The sequence below is a fragment of the Ranitomeya imitator genome, chromosome 5 (genome assembly GCF_032444005.1).
Source record: "Ranitomeya imitator isolate aRanImi1 chromosome 5, aRanImi1.pri, whole genome shotgun sequence".
Classification (NCBI taxonomy): Eukaryota; Metazoa; Chordata; class Amphibia; order Anura; family Dendrobatidae; genus Ranitomeya; species Ranitomeya imitator.
The window spans coordinates 17,809,286-17,828,530 of NC_091286.1; the positions used below are offsets into that span (position 1 = coordinate 17,809,286).

Below are 19,245 nucleotides of genomic sequence, written 5' to 3' on the forward strand. Positions count from 1 at the left end.
TCCCCTGTCCTACCCTTCCCAGTAGTCACAGCAGTGTCCCCTGTCCTACCCTCCCCAGTAGTCACAGCAGTGTCCCCTGTCCTACCCTCCCCAGTAGTCACAGCAGTGTCCCCTGTCATACCCTCCCCAGTAGTCACAGCAGTGTCTCCTGTCATACCCTCCCCAGTAGTCACAGCAGTGTCTCCTGTCATACCGTCACCAGTAGTCACAGCAGTGTTCCCTGTCCTACCCTCCCCAGTAGTCACAGCAGTGTTCCCTGTCCTACCCTCCCCAGTAGTCACAGCAGTGTCCCCTGTCCTACCCTCCCCAGTAGTCACAGCAGTGTTCCTTGTCCTACTCTCCCCAGTAGTCACAGCAGTGTCCTCTGTCCTACCCTCCCCAGTAGTCACAGCAGTATCCCCTGTCCTATCCTCCCCAGTAGTCACAGCAGTGACCCCTGTCCTACCCTCCCCAGTAGTCACAGCAGTGTCCCCGGTCCTACCCTCCCCAGTAGTCACAGCAGTGTCCCCTGTCCTACACTCCCCAGTAGTCACAGCAGTGTATCCTGTACTACCCTCCCCAGTAGTCACAGCAGTGTCCCCTGTCATACCCTCCCTAGTAGTCACAGCAATGTCTCCTGTCATACCGTCCCCAGTAGTCACAGCAGTGTCTCCTGTCATACCGTCCCCAGTAGTCACAGCAGTGTTCCCTGTCCTACCCTCCCCAGTAGTCACAGCAGTAACCCCTGTCCTACCCTCCCCAGTAGTCACAGCAGTGTTCCCTGTCCTACCCTCCCCAGTAGTCACAGCAGTGTCCCCTGTCCTACCGTCCTCAGTAGTCACAGCAGTGACCCCTGTACTACCCTCCCCAGTAGTCACAGCAGTGTCCGCTGTCAAACCCTCCCCAGTAGTCACTGCAGTGACCCCTGTCCTACCCTCCCCAGTAGTCACAGCAGTGTCCCCTGTCCTACCCTCCCCAGTAGTCACAGCAGTGTCCCCTGTCCTACCCTCCCCAGTAGTCACAGCAGTGTCCCCTGTCGTACCCTCCCCAGTAGTCACAGCAGTGTCCCCTGTCCTACCCTCCCCAGTAGTCACAGCAGTGTCCCCTGTCCTACACTCCCCAGTAGTCACAGCAGTGTCTCCTGTACTACCCTCCCCAGTAGTCACAGCAGTGTCCCCTGTCATACCCTCCCTAGTAGTCACAGCAATGTCTCCTGTCATACCGTCCCCAGTAGTCACAGCAGTGTCTCCTGTCATACCGTCCCCAGTAGTCACAGCAGTGTTCCCTGTCCTACCCTCCCCAGTAGTCACAGCAGTAACCCCTGTCCTACCCTCCCCAGTAGTCACAGCAGTGTTCCCTGTCCTACCCTCCCCAGTAGTCACAGCAGTGTCCCCTGTCCTACCCTCCTCAGTAGTCACAGCAGTGACCCCTGTACTACCCTCCCCAGTAGTCACAGCAGTGTCCGCTGTCAAACCCTCCCCAGTAGTCACTGCAGTGACCCCTGTCATACCCTCCCCAGTAGTCACAGCAGTGTCCCCTGTCCTACCCTCCTCAGTAGTCACAGCAGTGACCCCTGTACTACCCTCCCCAGTAGTCACAGCAGTGTCCCCTGTCCTACCCTCCCCAGTAGTCACAGCTGTCTCGCCTGTGATACCCTCCCCAGTAGTCACAGCTGTCTCCCCTGTTATACCCTCCCCAGTACTGGTTGGTTCACGTCCGGCACCCATCTTGCTCTGCTCTCTCACCCCTCACATGCCCCTGTCCTCGCCCCGGCTCCCCCTGTGGTCAGACATTCCTTGTGATTGGCTGCAGTCTGATGCTTGTTCTCTAGAAGAATGAAGCAGATAAAGCTCCTGCAGGAATGACTCTCCCTGTGTCGCCCCCAGCGTCTCCCTCCCCTGTCCTGTCCTCTGGTAACCCCGACATGGTGCACAGTGAGGCGCACAGCCTTCCCCGCAGTGACCTGGAAACACCCCGGCCGCCGCTGCTCATTGTAAACAGCTCGGTATAGAATGTGCTGCATGGCATGTGCCCGCGGGTGATTCAGGGTGACTTCCTGCCTGAATTCCAGGCTGATAGTAACTCGCTCCGTGCTGCTGTGACTGACAGTGCTGCTCTGTGTCCTGCCTCCGCAGATGACTGACTGCAGGGGTCCTGCCGGCTCCCAGTCTGCAGCAAAATCCGCAAAGTGTAAAATCCGCACCGAAAATCTGCAGCAAGTCCTAAGTAAAGGACACACATGGCTGGGGAGCGTGCCGCCGGGTGTCCCCGCACTAAACCACATGCGCCAATTTCTCAGACACAATCGTGGGGAATTTGTGGCGTCCCGAGCCCAAACATAAACCCCGGCCACAAGTGGGCAATTCCGGCAGTTTTGTGGTGGAGCCAGAACGCCCCTAAGTTACCAACACAACTTTAGGTAACCCCCCCCCCCCCCTTATCCCTCCAGATGATGAGGGTGATCTTCCCTACTCCATCCACATCGAGCTGTCACCTCCTCCTCATGTGAACGGCGCAGAGCCGCGTGGTCCCCAGGACCGTGTGAGGTGCGCATGCTCCAACCTTCGTGCGTATGCTGATAGTTCGGGGTTCACAGTGTGATATGCGGTGCTGTAGGCATCGAGGACGGCTCGCCCATTGAACCAGTAGGCGATCATTTAGGCAATCTGCAGAATCTGAGTTTATCTCTCGAGACAGGTAAACGGTTATTTATCTGCCGTGTTGTGGAAAAGTATTTGCCTCCCTGTTTAATTGATTAATTTAATAGAAAAATCCAAACTAAACTAAGAAAAGAGATTTTTATAACAGATGACTTGTGTCCTTCAATAAACTAACACCAACCAGCCCTATGTGAGATAAGTTACTGCCCCTGAACATCCACTGTCACAGAGAGACCCTGCAGCTGCATCCCCCTCCACTGTCACAGGCAGAGACCCTGCAGCTGCATCCCCCCTCTACTGTCACAGGCAGACACCCTGCAGCTGCATCCCCCTCCACTGTCACAGGCACAGAGACTGCAGCTGCATCCCCCCTCTACTGTCACAGGCAGAGAAACTGCAGCTGCATCCCCCTCCACTGTCACAGCAGAGAAACTGCAGCTCCATCCCCCTCCACTGTCACAGGCACAGACTGCAGCTCCATCCCCCTCCACTGTCACAAGCACAGAGAGTGCAGCTGCATCCCCCTCCACTGTCACAGGCACAGAGAGTGCAGCTGCATCCCCCTCCACTGTCACAGGCAGAGAAACTGCAGCTGCATCCCCCTCCACTGTCACAGGCAGAAACACTGCAGCCACATCCCCCTCCACTGTCACAGGCAGAGAAACTGCAGCTCCATCCCCCTCAACTGTCAGAGGCACAGAGAGTGCAGCTGCATCCCCCTCCATTGTCACAGGCAGAGAAACTGCAGCTGCATCCCCCTCCACTGTCACAGGCAGAGAAACTGCAGCTGCATCCCCCTCCACTGTCACAGGCAGAAACACTGCAGCCACATCCCCCTCCACTGTCACAGGCAGAGAAACTGCAGCTCCATCCCCCTCAACTGTCAGAGGCACAGGGACTGCAGCTGCATCCACCCCACTGTCACAGGCAGAGACCCTGCAGCTGCATCCCCCCTCTACTGTCACAGGCAGACACCCTGCAGCTGCATCCCCCTCCACTGTCACAGGCACAGAGACTGCAGCTGCATCCCCCTCCACTGTCACAGCAGAGAAACTGCAGCTGCATCCCCCTCCACTGTCACAGCAGAGAAACTGCAGCTGCATCCCCCCTCTACTGTCACAGGCAGAGACCCTGCAGCCGCATCCCCCCTCTACTGTCACAGGCAGAGAAACTGCAGCTGCATCCCCCTCCACTGTCACAGCAGAGAAACTGCAGCTCCATCCCCCTCCACTGTCACAGGCACAGAGACTGCAGCTGCATCCCTCTCCACTGTCACAGGCACAGAGACTGCAGCTCCATCCCCCTCCACTGTCACAAGCACAGAGAGTGCAGCTGCATCCCCTTCCACTGTCACAGGCACAGAGACTGCAGCTGCATCCCCCTCCATTGTCACAGGCAGAGAAACTGCAGCTGCATCCCCCTCCACTGTCACAGGCAGAGAAACTGCAGCTCCATCCCCCTCAACTGTCAGAGGCACAGAGAGTGCAGCTGCATCCACCCCACTGTCACAAGCACAGAGAGTGCAGCTGCATCCCCCTCCACTGTCATAGGCAGAGAAACTGCGGCTGCATCCCCCTCCACTGTCACAGGCACAGAGACTGCAGCTCCATCCTCCTCCACTGTCACAGGCAGAGAAACTGCAGCTCCATCCCCCCTCCACTGTCACAGAGAGACCGTGAAGCCGCATCCCCCTCCACAGTCACAGGCAGAGAAACTACAGCTCCATCCCCCTCCACTGTCACAGGCACAGAGACTGCAGCTGCATCCCCCTCCACTATCACAGGCAGAGACTGCAGCCGCATCCCCCTCCACTGTCACAGCAGAGAAACTGCAGCTCCATCCCCCTCCATTGTCACAGGCACAGACTGCAGCTGCATCCCCTCCACTGTCAGAGGCACAGAGACTGCAGCTGCATCCCCCTCCACTGTCACAAGCACAGAGACTGCAGCTCCATCCTCCTCCACTGTCACAGGCAGAGAAACTGCAGCTGCATCCCCCTCCACTGTTACAGGCAGAAACACTGCAGCCACATCCCCCTCCACTGTCACAGGAGAGAAACTGCAGCTCCATCCCCCTCCACTGTCACAGGCACAGACTGCAGCTGCATCCCCCTCCACTGTCAGAGTCACAGAGACTGCAGCTCCATCCCCCTCCAGTGTCACAGGCAGAGAAACTGCAGCTCCATCCCCCTCAACTGTCAGAGGCACAGGGACTGCAGCTGCATCCACCCCACTGTCACAGGCACAGAGAGTGCAGCTGCATCCCCCTCCACTGTCACAGGCAGAGAAACTGCAGCCGCATCCCCCTCCACTGTCACAGGCAGAGAAACTGCAGCTGCATCCCCCTCCACTGTCACAGGCAGAGACAGACTGCAGCTGCATCCCCCTCCACTGTCACAGGCAGAGAAACTGCAGCCGCATCCCCCTCCACTGTCACAGGCACAGAGAGTGCAGCTGCATCCCCCTCCACTGTCACAGGCAGAGAAACTGCAGCCGCATCCCCCTCTACTGTCACAGGCACAGAGACTGCAGCCGCATCCCCCTCTACTGTCCCAGGTAGAAACACTGCAGCTTCATCCCCCTCCACTGTCACAGGCAGAGAAACTGCAGCTCCATCCCCCTCCTCACTTTTTTCTGTGTCTTCATTTACTGAACATTTGAGCGAAGCTTCAGGTAATGACAGGTTCACTTTATCGCTGGATGTCTCTGATGTCTGGAGATCAGTCCTCTGGACTATGCAGGAGTTTGGCGATTCTTGTTTTTGGAGAATTGCTGCAGCCATATTGGAATAATTTGAGGGGTTAATAAACGTTCTCTCCGTCGCTCTGGAGTGTTAGTTTAATTCTCTCTCCGGCTTTCAGGGCTGAATTTAGGCTCAAAGGAGACTATTCAGGCATAAGATTAGGATGGGGGATAAGTGGTGGATGGGTGGGACCCCCGCGATCGCTGGTCCTCTGTTCCCGCAGCTACAGGACCGTGGCTCAGTGAGTATAACTGGAGCAGTGGTCAAGAGTGCAGTGAATGAAGTCTGTGACACTGATGGAAATAGCCGGGTACAGAGCTCCATCTTCTCCCCCTGGCCGTAGTTCTGGCTCAGAAAAAACTTGACCGCTGCAGCCAATCCACGACCGCTGATTGACTGCAGCAGTCACTTGACATCCCCTGCTGGGAGAGGAATTGAGGAGGCCATTGTCAGCAGGGCCACATCCGGCCTGCGGGGTGTAACGTGGGTGACATCTTGTCCCTGGTGTGAGACGTTCTGCTTCAGGAGAAGATGGCAGTAATCATCAGTCGTTAATTAGCCGCACGGATTTCAGGTAATAGAAACGCGTCCGTGAAGGTCGGAAGGAGGACGCTGCGTCCCTGGCGCCGAGGGTCACCCTGTATGCTGCGGGGGCCGCAGGTAACAACATGATGGAAAAGTACCCTCCATGGGATTGCTGGAATATCTCCAGTCACAGCCAAAGCTGATCCGAGTCCTGGTGGGGCTCAGGACTTCACTGCCGTGTCTGTAGGGGCCGCACCCGTTGTAGGGGCCGCACCCGTATGGTTTTTAGCTAATCTTTTAGGATTGCGTCTGTCGGGCTCATGTTAATGCTTTTCAGGGAGTAACTTCTCTTGCAGCTTTGGGTGTGATTGGAGCAGCGGACAGGTGCAGAATGACTGGATGCGGAGTGTCAGGGTTGTGTTCTGTGTCCGGGCAGTGAAAGCTGCAGCTCTCTCCCCCCTCTCCCAGCAGCGTCTACCACAGCGGTGAATTAACCGCTCGCACCCAGGGAGGCGCCTGCGGGATATAAAGGGACGGTTGTGATGTTATCCAGTAGGGGGCAGGCTTCCTGATAATCTGTGCAGTAAGGGCCGTTTCTATTGCTTTTTGCCATTGCTGGAGATGCGTCGCGCGTCCTCACATCTTCCGTGTCTTTGCAGTTGACCTTCCTCTGTTCTTCCCCCGGGATCAGCCCATGCTGACGTTTCAGTCCGTCTACCACTTCACCAACAGCGGGCAGCTCTATTCCCAGGCCCAGAAGAACTATCCGTACAGCCCCCGCTGGGATGGCAACGAGATGGCAAAGAGAGCAAAGTAAGAAACCGCCCCTTTAATGTTTATTGTTTGCGTTAAAGGGATTGTCCAGGAGTGCGCCCATTAAAAAAAAGGTCATCAATACCCAATGAGCTCCCTGCTCTGTCTAGTGGCCGTTCTTGGTACTGCAGCTCGGCTTCCCTTAAAGTGAAGGGTGGCAGAGCTGAGTGCGTCCATCCGGCAGCCGCGGGGCCTAGTAATAACCAGGCGTCGGACCCCCAACCGTCTGATATTGATGACCTAAACTAAGGAATGTCACGGTGCTAGACAAAGCCTTTAATTCTTGGTATGAAAGTCGTCCTCTTCTGTCCCATCTACTATATAATTGTCTAAGGGTCACTTCCGTCTGTCTGTCTGTCCAGGATATTCATTGGTCGCGGCCTCTGTCTGTGATGGAAATCCAAGTCGCTGATTGGTCTCGCCAGCTGCCTGTCATGGCTGCCACGACCAATCAGCGACGGCCATAGTCCGATTAGTCCCTCCCTACTCCCCGCAGTCAGTGCCTGGCACCCGCTCCATACTCCCCGCAGTCAGTGCCCGGCGCCCGCTCCATACTCCCCGCTCAGTGCCCGACACCCGCTCCATACTCCCCGCAGTCAGTGCCCGGCGCCCGCTCCATACTCCCCGCTCAGTGCCCGGCACCCGCTCCATACTCCCAGCAGTCAGTGCCCGGCGCCCGCTCCATACTCCCCGCAGTCAGTGCCCGGCGCCCGCTCCATACTCCCCGCAGTCAGTGCCCGGCGCCCGCTCCATACTCCCCGCAGTCAGTGCCCGGCGCCCGCTCCATACTCCCCGCAGTCAGTGCCCGGCGCCCGCTCCATACTCCCCGCAGTCAGTGCCCGGCGCCCGCTCCATACTCCCCGCAGTCAGTGCCCGGCGCCCGCTCCATACTCCCCGTAGTCAGTGCCCGGCGCCCGCTCCATACTCCCCGTAGTCAGTGCCCGGCGCCCGCTCCATACTCCCCGCAGTCAGTGCCCGGCGCCCGCTCCATACTCCCCGCAGTCAGTGCCCGGCGCCCGCTCCATACTCCCCGCAGTCAGTGCCCGGCGCCCGCTCCATACTCCCCGTAGTCAGTGCCCGGCGCCCGCTCCATACTCCCCGTAGTCAGTGCCCGGCGCCCGCTCCATACTCCCCGTAGTCAGTGCCCGGCACCCGCTCCATACTCCCCGCAGTCAGTGCCCGGCGCCCGCTCCATGCTCCCCTCCAGTCACCGCTCACACAGGGTTAATGCCGGCGGTAACGGACCGCGTTATGCCGCGGGTAACTCACTCCGTTACCGCTGCTATTAACCCTGTGTGACCAAGTTTTTACTATTGATGCTGCCTATGCAGCATCAATAGTAAAAATATCTAATGTTAAAAATAATAAAAAAACAAAAAACCTGCTATTCTCACCTTCAGTAGTGACGATGCGCTCGCGCCTGCCGCCAGCTTCAGGTCCCAGAGATGCATTGCGAAATTACCCAGAAGACTTAGCGGTCTCACGAGACCGCTAGGTGATCTGGGTAATTTCGCAATGCACCCTGGGAACGCAAGATGGCGGCAACCGCGCGCATCGCCAGAGGTTCGCTGGATCCCGCCGGGTGAGTATATAACTTATTTTTTATTTTAATTATTTTTTTAACAGGGATATGGTGCCCACACTGCTATATACTACGTGGGCTGTGTGATATACCGCATGGCTGCTATATACTACATAGGCAGTGTTATATACTACGTGGGCTGTGTTCTATACTGCGTGGGTTGCGTTATATATTACATGGCTGCTATATACTACTTGGGCAGTGTTATATACTGCGTGCTATATACTACGTGGCCACTGTTAGATAATATGTGGGCTGTGCTGTATATTACGTGGCCAGTGTTGCATACTACGTGGCTGCTATATACTGCATGGCTGCTATATACTGCGTGGCCTGTGTTATATACTACGTGGGCTGTGTTATTTACTGCGAGGCTGCTATATACTGCGTGGGCTGTGCTACATACTGCGTGGGCTGTGCTACATACTGCGTGGGCTGTGCTATATACTGCGTGGGCTGTGTTATATACTACGTGGGCTGTGTTATTTACTGCGTGGCCTATATTAACGCATCAGGTATTCTACAATATGTATGTATGTATATAGCAGCCACATGGTATATACCACAGGCCACGTAGTACTCCTATATACTATGTGGCCTGTGCTATATACTATGTGGCTGCTATGTACATACATATTCTAGAATACCCGATGCGTTAGAATTGGGCCTCCATATAGTTGTTATATATTCTGCTCACTTGTCCCCTCCATGGGATGCAGAACCTGAGATTTGCATACTCCTAATTGCAAATCTGCTTGTTAAAGGGATCTCCGCTTGTTAAAGGGATCTCCGCTTGTTAAAGGGATCTCCGCTTGTTAAAGGGATCTCTGCTTTGGACAGTCCCTTAGACCTGTCGTTAATGTGTAAATCGTAGCATTTTCACACATGGGAGCACGATCTAAGTGCGGCTTCAGCACAGACACAGCTCTGCTCACTCACCGCCGGTCAGTGGCTGCACGGTTGTGAAGCAGTGGCTGTCACCCAGCTTTTCTAGGATGGAATGTCTTAGGACACCATTGGTCGCTTATCCTTGGGGGTCACTGCCCTGATATAAGTGTGCGTCCCCCGACGGGGGGCTTCTGACACACCGCAGGACATAGCTGAGCCGTGAGCTCCACCATCCCCCTCGGGAACTGATTTGCCCCTTTATGTTTTTTTGTTTTTTTTTTTAACATACTAAGCGTAATTGCTCTTCATAGTGACGGAGGCGCCCCTCGTGCGAGGAAGCATCTGTGTGTAATTTCATGTACCAGGTCCCTCTGCCAGCAGACTGCATGCACCGTGCCCGGGCCTACGGGATAATTTGCTGACAGATGCCACAGCGCGAGGGTTAATGAGGGCAGACGGCCTCCGACATCACACGGCACTGTAGAGCGCCGGGGGGCTACGGCCTGACCCTACACTGCAGTGTAGGGGCTAATGCCGCTGTCCGGGGGCTTCTTCCCCTGCAGATGTGAAGCTGCACAAGTCCCCTACAAGTCGCGTCTCGTGCCTGCGAAGCGTCTAATTACGCCGCGCTCTGACAGCGCTATTCTACAAGCGGATTTCACTTCCATAAAGCTCCAGGAGGAGAAGAGGATTAAGCCGTAATTATACCGTCTCCATTGTATCACTGATAGCCTTCACCCGTAATCCTGCACTTTACATGACACTAATACGGGCTGTGCGCCGCCCCCGCGCCCCAACAACAAAGCCCTGCCCAGGAGCCCCAAACATTCTATTTTTGTTGCTTTGTTGTTTTTTTTTTGTTTGTTTTTTTTGCTGTTTAAAAAATTAGCAGTTTGGTCCCAAGCAAATGGCTGTTCGCACAGCCGGCAACACCTCTGCTTTCTGTCAGTGTGTAGGAGCCTGAAGACGCGGAGGACGGACTGTCTGCAGCGCAGTGACCTCTGCGCTGACCGCTGCAGTATGGAGGATCGGGGGAAAGATCCATCACACATGCCGCTGTCGGAACGTGGAATTGGATGGGACGGCTCCCGGATAATAGACCCTGATTGTCGCGGAAGTAACGCAAGTGATCAGAGGATCGCAGGCGCAAGACCCCTAGGGCGACTAAATCCAAAAACATAGGAATCTAAAGACAAAAGTTTTAAGAAAACTAAAAAAAAAACAAACAACAAAAGTTATAGACGCTTCCTCTTTATCCCAGTACTAACAATCCAGAAGTGTCCGATCGATCACAATGTAATTCCGTCTGTTTCATCCGTGGAATAACAATACATCAGCGCGACAAATGACTGATCTTGGATTGCCGCACCTTCCCGAAGAATGCAGCACACAGGATCGAAGCGGCGAGTACGTCCCAACATGGGGTCAATGAGAAACCGCAGCCCCCGCACAGCGGGAACGTAACATTGGCCATGGCAGGAAGGGGTTAATCTAAAATCGCACAGTATGTGCCCCTAGAGCCGTGGTGTGGCCGTGCATGCTGGGAGTTGTAGTTTCTCCAGGGAGGCACAGGTTTGGGATCGCTGCCTCTTCTGTTTTCTTCCCCTTCTTGCTCTGACTTGTCCCGAGACCTGGGAAACTTGTTTGTGATTATAGTGAACACCCAAAACAACCTGTTCTTGGCGGCGTGACAGGAGGGTTCGCCCCGGCCCACCGTGGATGCCGTGTTCTCCACAGCTGGGTTATGTGTGTGAGCTAACCCTCAGACTCGGCTCGGGGTCCGTCCCGGGAGCTCGGAGGGGTCCGCAGACATCACCCATCTTACATACCGGACTGGTCACAGGTTGTCTGTGCTTGTCCTGGTCAATAAAGGTTGGAAAACTTAAAGGGAGTCTCCATTAAATGAATAGTGCAGTGGTCACACGGGATCACACATGGGACACAGGACCCCCATTCATGTGCTCAGCGGGAGTCCCAGTAATCAGACATTCATCAGCTACACAGCGGACAGGTGATATGTGTGGTTAACTGGGGATAACTGACCGCAGCTCTGGAGGTGACTGGAGGGTAAGACGTGATGTAACAGCAGAATAATGACCGCAGCTCTGGATGTGACTGGAGGATAAGATGTGATGTAACAGCAGAACAATGACCGCAGCTCTGGAGGATAAGTCGTGATTTAACAGCAGAATAGTAACCACAGCTTTGGAGGTGACTGGAGGATAAGATGTGATGTAACAGCAGAATAGTGACTGCAGCTCTGGAGGACAGGGCATTATGTCACTTGTTTGCGTGTTCTTAGTGTTGGACATTGCTCGGTGACGCGGCCGGTCCTATGTATAAACCTCGTAAACATTCTGCTCGTTATGTATCTAGGTCACATTACACAGCGAACCTATAATCTAACAAATCACAAGTGTGTGATCATCCGATCCGACCGTAGTGGAGCCGGCGCCATAACTCCACTACACCCGGGACGGCACGCTCCTAATAAAGACGGACGAGGTAGTGTGCGCCAGAAGACGAGAGAGAGTACCACGACCTCCAGCCCCTCACCTCAGATGTATAATGTCCGCCCCATTGTCCCCAGTGTATAACCTCCAGCCCCTCACCTCAGGTGTATAATGTCCGCCCCATTGTCCCCAGTGTATAACCTCCAGCCCCTCACCTCAGGTGTATAATGTCTGCCTCATTGCCCCTAGTGTATAACCTCCAGCCCCTCACCTCAGGAGTATAATGTCTGCCCCATTGCCCCCAGTGTATAACCTCCAGCCCCTCACCTCAGATGTATAATGTCCGCCCCATTGCCCCCAGTGTATAACCTCCAGCCTGGTTGCCATTGAAGGAACCATGAATGCGGCCAAGTACAGAGATATCCTGGATGAAAACCTCTTCCAGAGTGCTCTGGACCTCAGACTTGGCCGAAGGTTCACCTTCCAACAAGACAATGATCCTAAGCACAATAACAAAGGAGCGGCTTCAGAACAATTCTGTGACCATTCCTGACCGGCCCAGCCAGAGCCCTGATCTAAACCCAATGGAGCATCTCTGGAGAGACCTGAAAATGGCCGTCCACCAACGTTCACCATCCAACCTGACGGAACTGGAAAGGATCTGCAGGAAGAATGGCCGAGAATCCCCAAATCCAGGGATGAAAAACTTGTGGCATCATTCCCAAGAAGACTCCTGGCTGTACGAGCTCAAAAGGTGCTTCTACTCAATACCGAGCAAAGGGTCTGAAGACTTATGACCATGGGAGATTTCAGTTATTCTTTTTTAATAAATTTGCAAAAATGTCTACTTTTCTGTTTTTTTCAATCAAGATGGGGTGCAGAGTGCACATTACTGAGGGGAAAATGAACTTTATTGAATTTACCAAATGGCTGCAATGAAAGAGTGAAAAATTTAAAGGGGTCTGAATACTTTCCGTACCCACTGCAACTACTATAATACTGCCCCTATGTACAAGAATATATCTACTATAATACTGCCCCTATGTACAAGAATATAACTACTATAATACTGCTCCTATGTACAAGAATATAACTACTATAATACTGCTCCTATGTACAAGAATATAACTACTATAATACTGCCCCTATGTACAAGAATATAACTGCTATAATACTGCTCCTATGTACAAGAATATAACTACTATAATACTGCCCCTATGTACAAGAATATAACTACTATAATACTGCTTCCTATGTACAAGAATATAACTACTATAATACTGCCCCCTATGTACAAGAATATATCTACTATAATACTGCTCCTATGTACAAGAATATATCTACTATAATACTGCCCCTATATACAAGAATATAACTACTATAATACTGCTCCTATGTACAAGAATGTAACTACTATAATACTGCTCCTATGTACAAGAATGTAACTACTATAATACAGCCCCCTATGTACAAGAATATAACTACTATAATACTGCCCCCTATGTACAAGAATATATCTACTATAATACTGCCCCTATATACAAGAATATAACTACTATAATACTGCTCCTATGTACAAGAATGTAACTACTATAATACTGCCCCTATGTACAAAAATATAACTACTATAATACTGCTCCTATGTACAAGAATATAACTACCATAATACTGCCCCCTATGTACAAGAATATAACTACTATAATACTGCCCCCTATGTACAAGAATATATCTACTATAATACTGCCCCTATGTACAAGAATATAACTACTATAATACTGCTCCTATGTACAAGAATATAACTACTATAATACTGCCCCTATGTACAAGAATATAACTGCTATAATACTGCTCCTATGTACAAGAATATAACTGCTATAATACTGCTCCTATGTACAAGAATATAACTACTATAATACTGCCCCTATGTACAAGAATATAACTACTATAATACTGCCCCCTATGTACAAGAATATATCTACTATAATACTGCTCCTATGTACAAGAATATAACTACTATAATACTGCCCCTATGTACAAGAATGTAACTACTATAATACTGCCCCTATGTACAAAAATATAACTACTATAATACTGCTCTTATGTACAAGAATATAACTACTATAATACTGCCCCCTATGTACAAGAATATAACTACTATAATACTGCCTCCTATATACAAGAATATAACTACTATAATACTGCCCCCTATGTACAAGAATATATCTACTATAATACTGCTCCTATGTACAAGAATATAGCTACTATAATACTGCTCCTATGTACAAGAATATAACTACTATAATACTGCCCCCTATGTACAAGAATATAACTACTATAATACTGCTCCTATGTACAAGAATAAAACTACTATAATACTGCTTCTATGTACAAGAATATAACTACTATAATACTGCCTCCTATATACAAGAATATAACTACTATAATATTGCCCCCTATGTACAAGAATATATCTACTATAATACTGCTCCTATGTACAAGAATATAGCTACTATAATACTGCTCCTATGTACAAGAATATAAATACTATAATTCTTTTTATGATCCGGTGACCTTGGAGCAGCATGAAAACTTTCACTGGAGTAAGTGGTAACTAGGGTTGAGCGACCTTTAGTTTTATAGGATCGGGTCGGGTTTCACGAAACCCGACTTTTTCAAAAGTCGGGTCGAGTGAAATCGGCCGATCCTATAAAAAAGTCGGGGTCGGCCGAAACTCGAAACCCAATCCAGTGCATTGGGTTTCCAATGGTTCCCAGGGTCTGAAGGAGCGGAAACTCTCCTTCAGGCCCTGCGATCCATATTTAAGTGTAAAATAAAGAATAAAAATAAAAAATATCGCTATACTTACCCTCTGACGCGTCCTGGTACTAACCGGGAACCTTCCTTCCTTCGAATCAGCGCTTTCAGGACCTTGCGGTGACGTCACGGCTTCTGATTGGTCGCGCGGCGGTCACATGGGCGGTCGCGCGGCCAATCACAAGCCGCGACGTCACCGCAAGGTCCTGAAAGCGCTGATTCGAATGAAGGAAGGTTCCCGGTGAGTGCCAGGACGCGTCAGAGGGTAAGTATAACGATATTTTTTATTTTTATTCTTTATTTTACACTTAAATCTGAATTCCGATACCAATTCCCGATATCTTAAACATATCGGGAATCGGTATCGGAATTCCGATTCCAGATTCAGAAGATTGCCGACTTCATGGCCGACCCCACACAGGGGTCGGGTCGGGTTTCATGAAACCCGACTTTGCCAAAAGTCGGCGACTTCTGAAAGTGGCCGACCCGTTTCGCTCAACCCTAGTGGTAACTATACTGACCGCAAATCCTGATCTTAACACCGCAACTAGAAGTAGCCGTGGGGTGTACCTAACAAACCCTAGACACCTCGTCACAGCCGGAGGACTAAATACCCCTATAGATGGAAGTAGGAATACTACCTTGCCTCAGAGCAGAACCCCAAAGGATAGGCAGTCCCCCACAAATATTGGCTGTGAGTAGGAGAGGAAAGACAAACACAGGCAGAAAACAGGATTTAGCAAGAGAGGCCACACTAGCTAAAATAGGAAAGGATAGGACAGAGTTCTGTGCGGTCAGTATTAAAACCCTTCCAAAAATATCCACAGCAGATTATACAAAAATTCCTCCATCTAACTAAAGACGTGGAACGTATATTTGCAACTCCAGAGAATCCTACACTCAGAGCAGGAATACAATCAAAAAACAAGCACACAGCTTGTGTGCCATAGAAAAAGAAACAGACACTTATCTTTGCTGAATTGGCAGCTAAGCAGGAGAAGCCAGACAGAGATCCAACACTTCCCAAGAAACATTGACAACTGGCAAGTACCAATGAGTCCTGCAAACCTAAATACCCCAGTCAGAATTGCAATCAGCAGATACACCTGTCCAGGACTGCAGCCCAGGGACAACTGCATTACCACCTACAACCACCGGAGGGAGCCCAAAAGCAGAATTCACAACAAATACTGCTCCTATGTACAAGAATATAACTACTATAATATTGCTCCTATGTACAAGAATATAACTACTATAATACTGCTCCTATGTACAAGAATATAACTACTATAATACTGCCCCTATATACAAGAATATAACTACTATAATACTGTCCCCTATGTACAAGAATATAACTACTATAATACTGCCCCTATGTAAAAGAATATAACTACTATAATACTGCTCCTATGTACAAGAATATAACTACTATAATACTGCCCCTATATACAAGAATATAACTACTATAATACTGTCCCCTATGTACAAGAATATAACTACTATAATACTGCCCCTATGTAAAAGAATATAACTACTATAATACTGCCCCTATGTACAAGAATATAACTACTATAATACAGCCCCTATGTACAGGAATATAACTACTATAATACTGCCCGTATGTACAACAATATAACTACTATAATACTGCCCCTATGTACAAGAATATAACTACTATAATACTGCTCCTATGTACAAGAATATAACTACTATAATACTGCCCCCTATGTACAAGAATATAACTACTATAATACTGCTCCTATGTACAAGAATATAACTACTATAATACTGCCCCTGTGTACAAGAATATAACTACTATAATACTGCCCCTGTGTACAAGAATATAACTACTATAATACAGCCCCTATGTACAGGAATATAACTACTATAATACTGCCCGTATGTACAACAATATAACTACTATAATACTGCCCCTATGTACAAGAATATAACTACTATAATACAGCCCCTATGTACAGGAATATAACTACTATAATACTGCTCCTATATACAAGAATATAACTACTATAATACTGCTCCTATGTACAAGAATATAACTACTATAATACTGCCCCTATGTACAAGAATATAACTACTATAATACTGCTCCTATATACAAGAATATAACTACTATAATACTGCCCCTATGTATGAGAATATAACTACTATAATACTGCCTGCTATGTACAGGAATATACCTACTATATTTTTTTGTTTTGCTCCTCATTATGCATTATGACAAGATGCAGGCATATCGGTACTTAGGGTGATGGCGTCATCATTAATGTGAGCAGCACTCGGGTGAGGTGGCTCCTTATTTCAGGCGCACTGGAGATTAGAAGCATTTACTGCTCTTAATCCTGTTATTACAAGGTAGAAATGCTCTTGTCTCACAAATCTGTAATTCTCTTATTAATGTGACACTGAACTCAGTTGCCCTGATGAGCAGGTGGAGGACGTCTTCACGTTGCCGGGTGTTTTCTCTTCGCCTCTCACTATGGCCTCTCTGTAAGGTGTCGCTTGCTCAATAGGATTAGGACCTGGACTGTGTAGTCAGGTGACGCCACTTCTTATTTCTTATGCTTTTTTTTTTGTTTGCAACCTTTCACTAACTAAGGATGGTGACTCAGCGTGCTACGTCTTTAGCTGGGTCTTGATTGACCAGTCTAGGCCACATCAGCCCATAGGCTGAATATTATGAAATGTTTATGGAACTGCTCAGTACTATTGTCTAATGTCATCCATACTGCTTCTAGTAAGTATTTTATCTTACCGTGGTGCTGATTATCCTACATACTGCAGCTGCTTTCTAGTAATTCATCCTAAGGCTAGATTCACAGCTTCACTGCTCAGTATAATATACTCACGCCATGTAGTCGCTTTCTAGGAAAGATTTTTTTTTTTCACTCCAGTGCTGGATTCACATCTACATAACAAAGAACTGTTCTATAGTGTCCTCCATGCTTCTACCTTCTAGTAAGTGATTTTTCTTACTGTAGTGCTGGATTCACATCTACACTGCTCAGTACATCTGTGTAATATCTTCCATACTGCTGCTGGTTGTTACAGTCACGTTAGTCATATGATTCTTTGATTATAGATTTGGCCTATTAAGCACTGCTAGAGACAGTCCTCATTGAGGGGGCTGCCATTGCGTTTTTTGGGTTAGGTCGGGTGTCTATCAGTATTATATGTTTACTTAGCTGATATACCGGTCACTACTTTTACTCTGTGAGATAGGAGACACAATGGCAGGTAGTCTAAGGGGTCATCACCCATCACCCCTAATGGTCTATTGATACTGCAGGGTGGGCCGAGCCCTGGGTTGTGCACCACGGCCAGACACTCGGTGGTGTACCCTGATTAGCTCTCACCCTGTAGTGTCCCTTATGTTATCACTCAGCAGTGCCAGATGTGATGTCACTGCACCGATCCACGACTCCCGGGCGGCTCCTTCCGTCCGTATCGCTATATTCTCTTCTGGTCGCTGACCCTCCTTTTGTTTATTTTCAGGGCTTATTTCAGAAGTTTTGTGCCTCAGTTCCAAGAAGCCGCATTCGCTAATGGGAAGCTGTAACTGACCAGACAGACAAAGCCAAACTCTCCCGGAGTCGTCAGTAGAAAATTGTGAACTTTTTGTAAATAAAATAAAAATTTCTCCTATTTGTTTTCTTGCACTCCTCTTTCCCCCGGGTACTTCATGCTGTACACCAGCGCAGACCCCAGCAGATTCACCATCACAGTCTTGTGGCTATATATACCATGGTGCCACACATCATGGGTTAAACCAGTGAGCTGTCTCAAGACCTTCACAACCTTATTGTTGTAAAACATACTGATAGCATTGGTTACAGATGAATTTCTAAACTACTGAAAATTCTAGTGAGCATTGTTGGGGCTGTAATCCGGAAGGGGAAAGAACATCGTTTCACAATAAACAGGCCACGACCAGATGCTCCTCGCTAGATGTCAGACAGAGGAGTGAAAATAATTATCAGAAGAGTTGTCCAACTGTCAAGAACACCTGTGGAGAGAAACAGAAAGACCTGGAATCAGCAGGGGCAATTGTTTCACCAAAAATTATAAGTAACGCACTCAACCTCTATGGCCTGTATGCACTCTCACTGCACAGCCTCTATGACCTGTATGCATGCTCACCATGCAAGACTCCATTGCAGAACAAAAGCATGTTCAAGGATGTTTACAGTTTTACTCAACATTTAGACAAGCCTCTGAAATACTGGGCGAATTGATCAGATGAGACCAAAATTGAACTCTGGATTTCATAATACACACCATGTTTGGAGACCAAAAGGCACTGCATATCACCCCCAAAAACACCATGCCTACAGTGAAGTATGGAGGTGGGAACATCATGGTGTGGCGCTGTATTTCAGCATACGGTACTGGCAAACGTCATATCTTTGAAGGAAGGATGAATGGACAAATGTACCGATGATTCTTCATAAAAATCTGCCATCTACCGGGAGGATGAAGATGAAATGAGGATGGACATTTCCGCAAGACAATGATCCTAAACACACAGCCAAGGAAACTCTCAATTGGTTTCAGAGAAAGAAAATAAAGCTTCTAGAATGGCCGAGCCGATCACCGGACCTGAATCCAATGGAAAATGTATGGAAGAAGATCATAGAAGAAGCTTCAGGATGTGAAGAGTGTTTGTGTGGAAGAGTGAGACAAAATCACCCCTGAGCAATGCCTGCGACTAGTTTCTCCATACAGGAGGCATTTTGGAGCTTCATCACCAGCAAAGGCTTTTTTACAAATT

At 49.4% G+C, this 19,245-nt stretch overlaps 1 protein-coding gene across 4 annotated transcripts in view; it reads left to right on the forward strand.

Annotated features, from left to right (window-relative positions):
- The window catches only part of BABAM2 (BRISC and BRCA1 A complex member 2), a 142,078-nt gene extending 123,959 nt beyond the window's left edge, over positions 1 to 18,119 (forward strand). For all 4 annotated transcript variants that reach the window (XM_069768340.1, XM_069768342.1, XM_069768341.1 and 1 more), the window contains 2 exons: positions 6,566 to 6,719; positions 17,970 to 18,119. In XM_069768340.1, coding sequence (XP_069624441.1) covers positions 6,566 to 6,719; positions 17,970 to 18,033 — 218 coding nt within the window. In that variant the 3' untranslated portion in view covers positions 18,034 to 18,119. The remainder of the gene's footprint in view (positions 1 to 6,565; positions 6,720 to 17,969) is intronic.
- Positions 18,120 to 19,245: the final 1,126 nt, after the last annotated feature.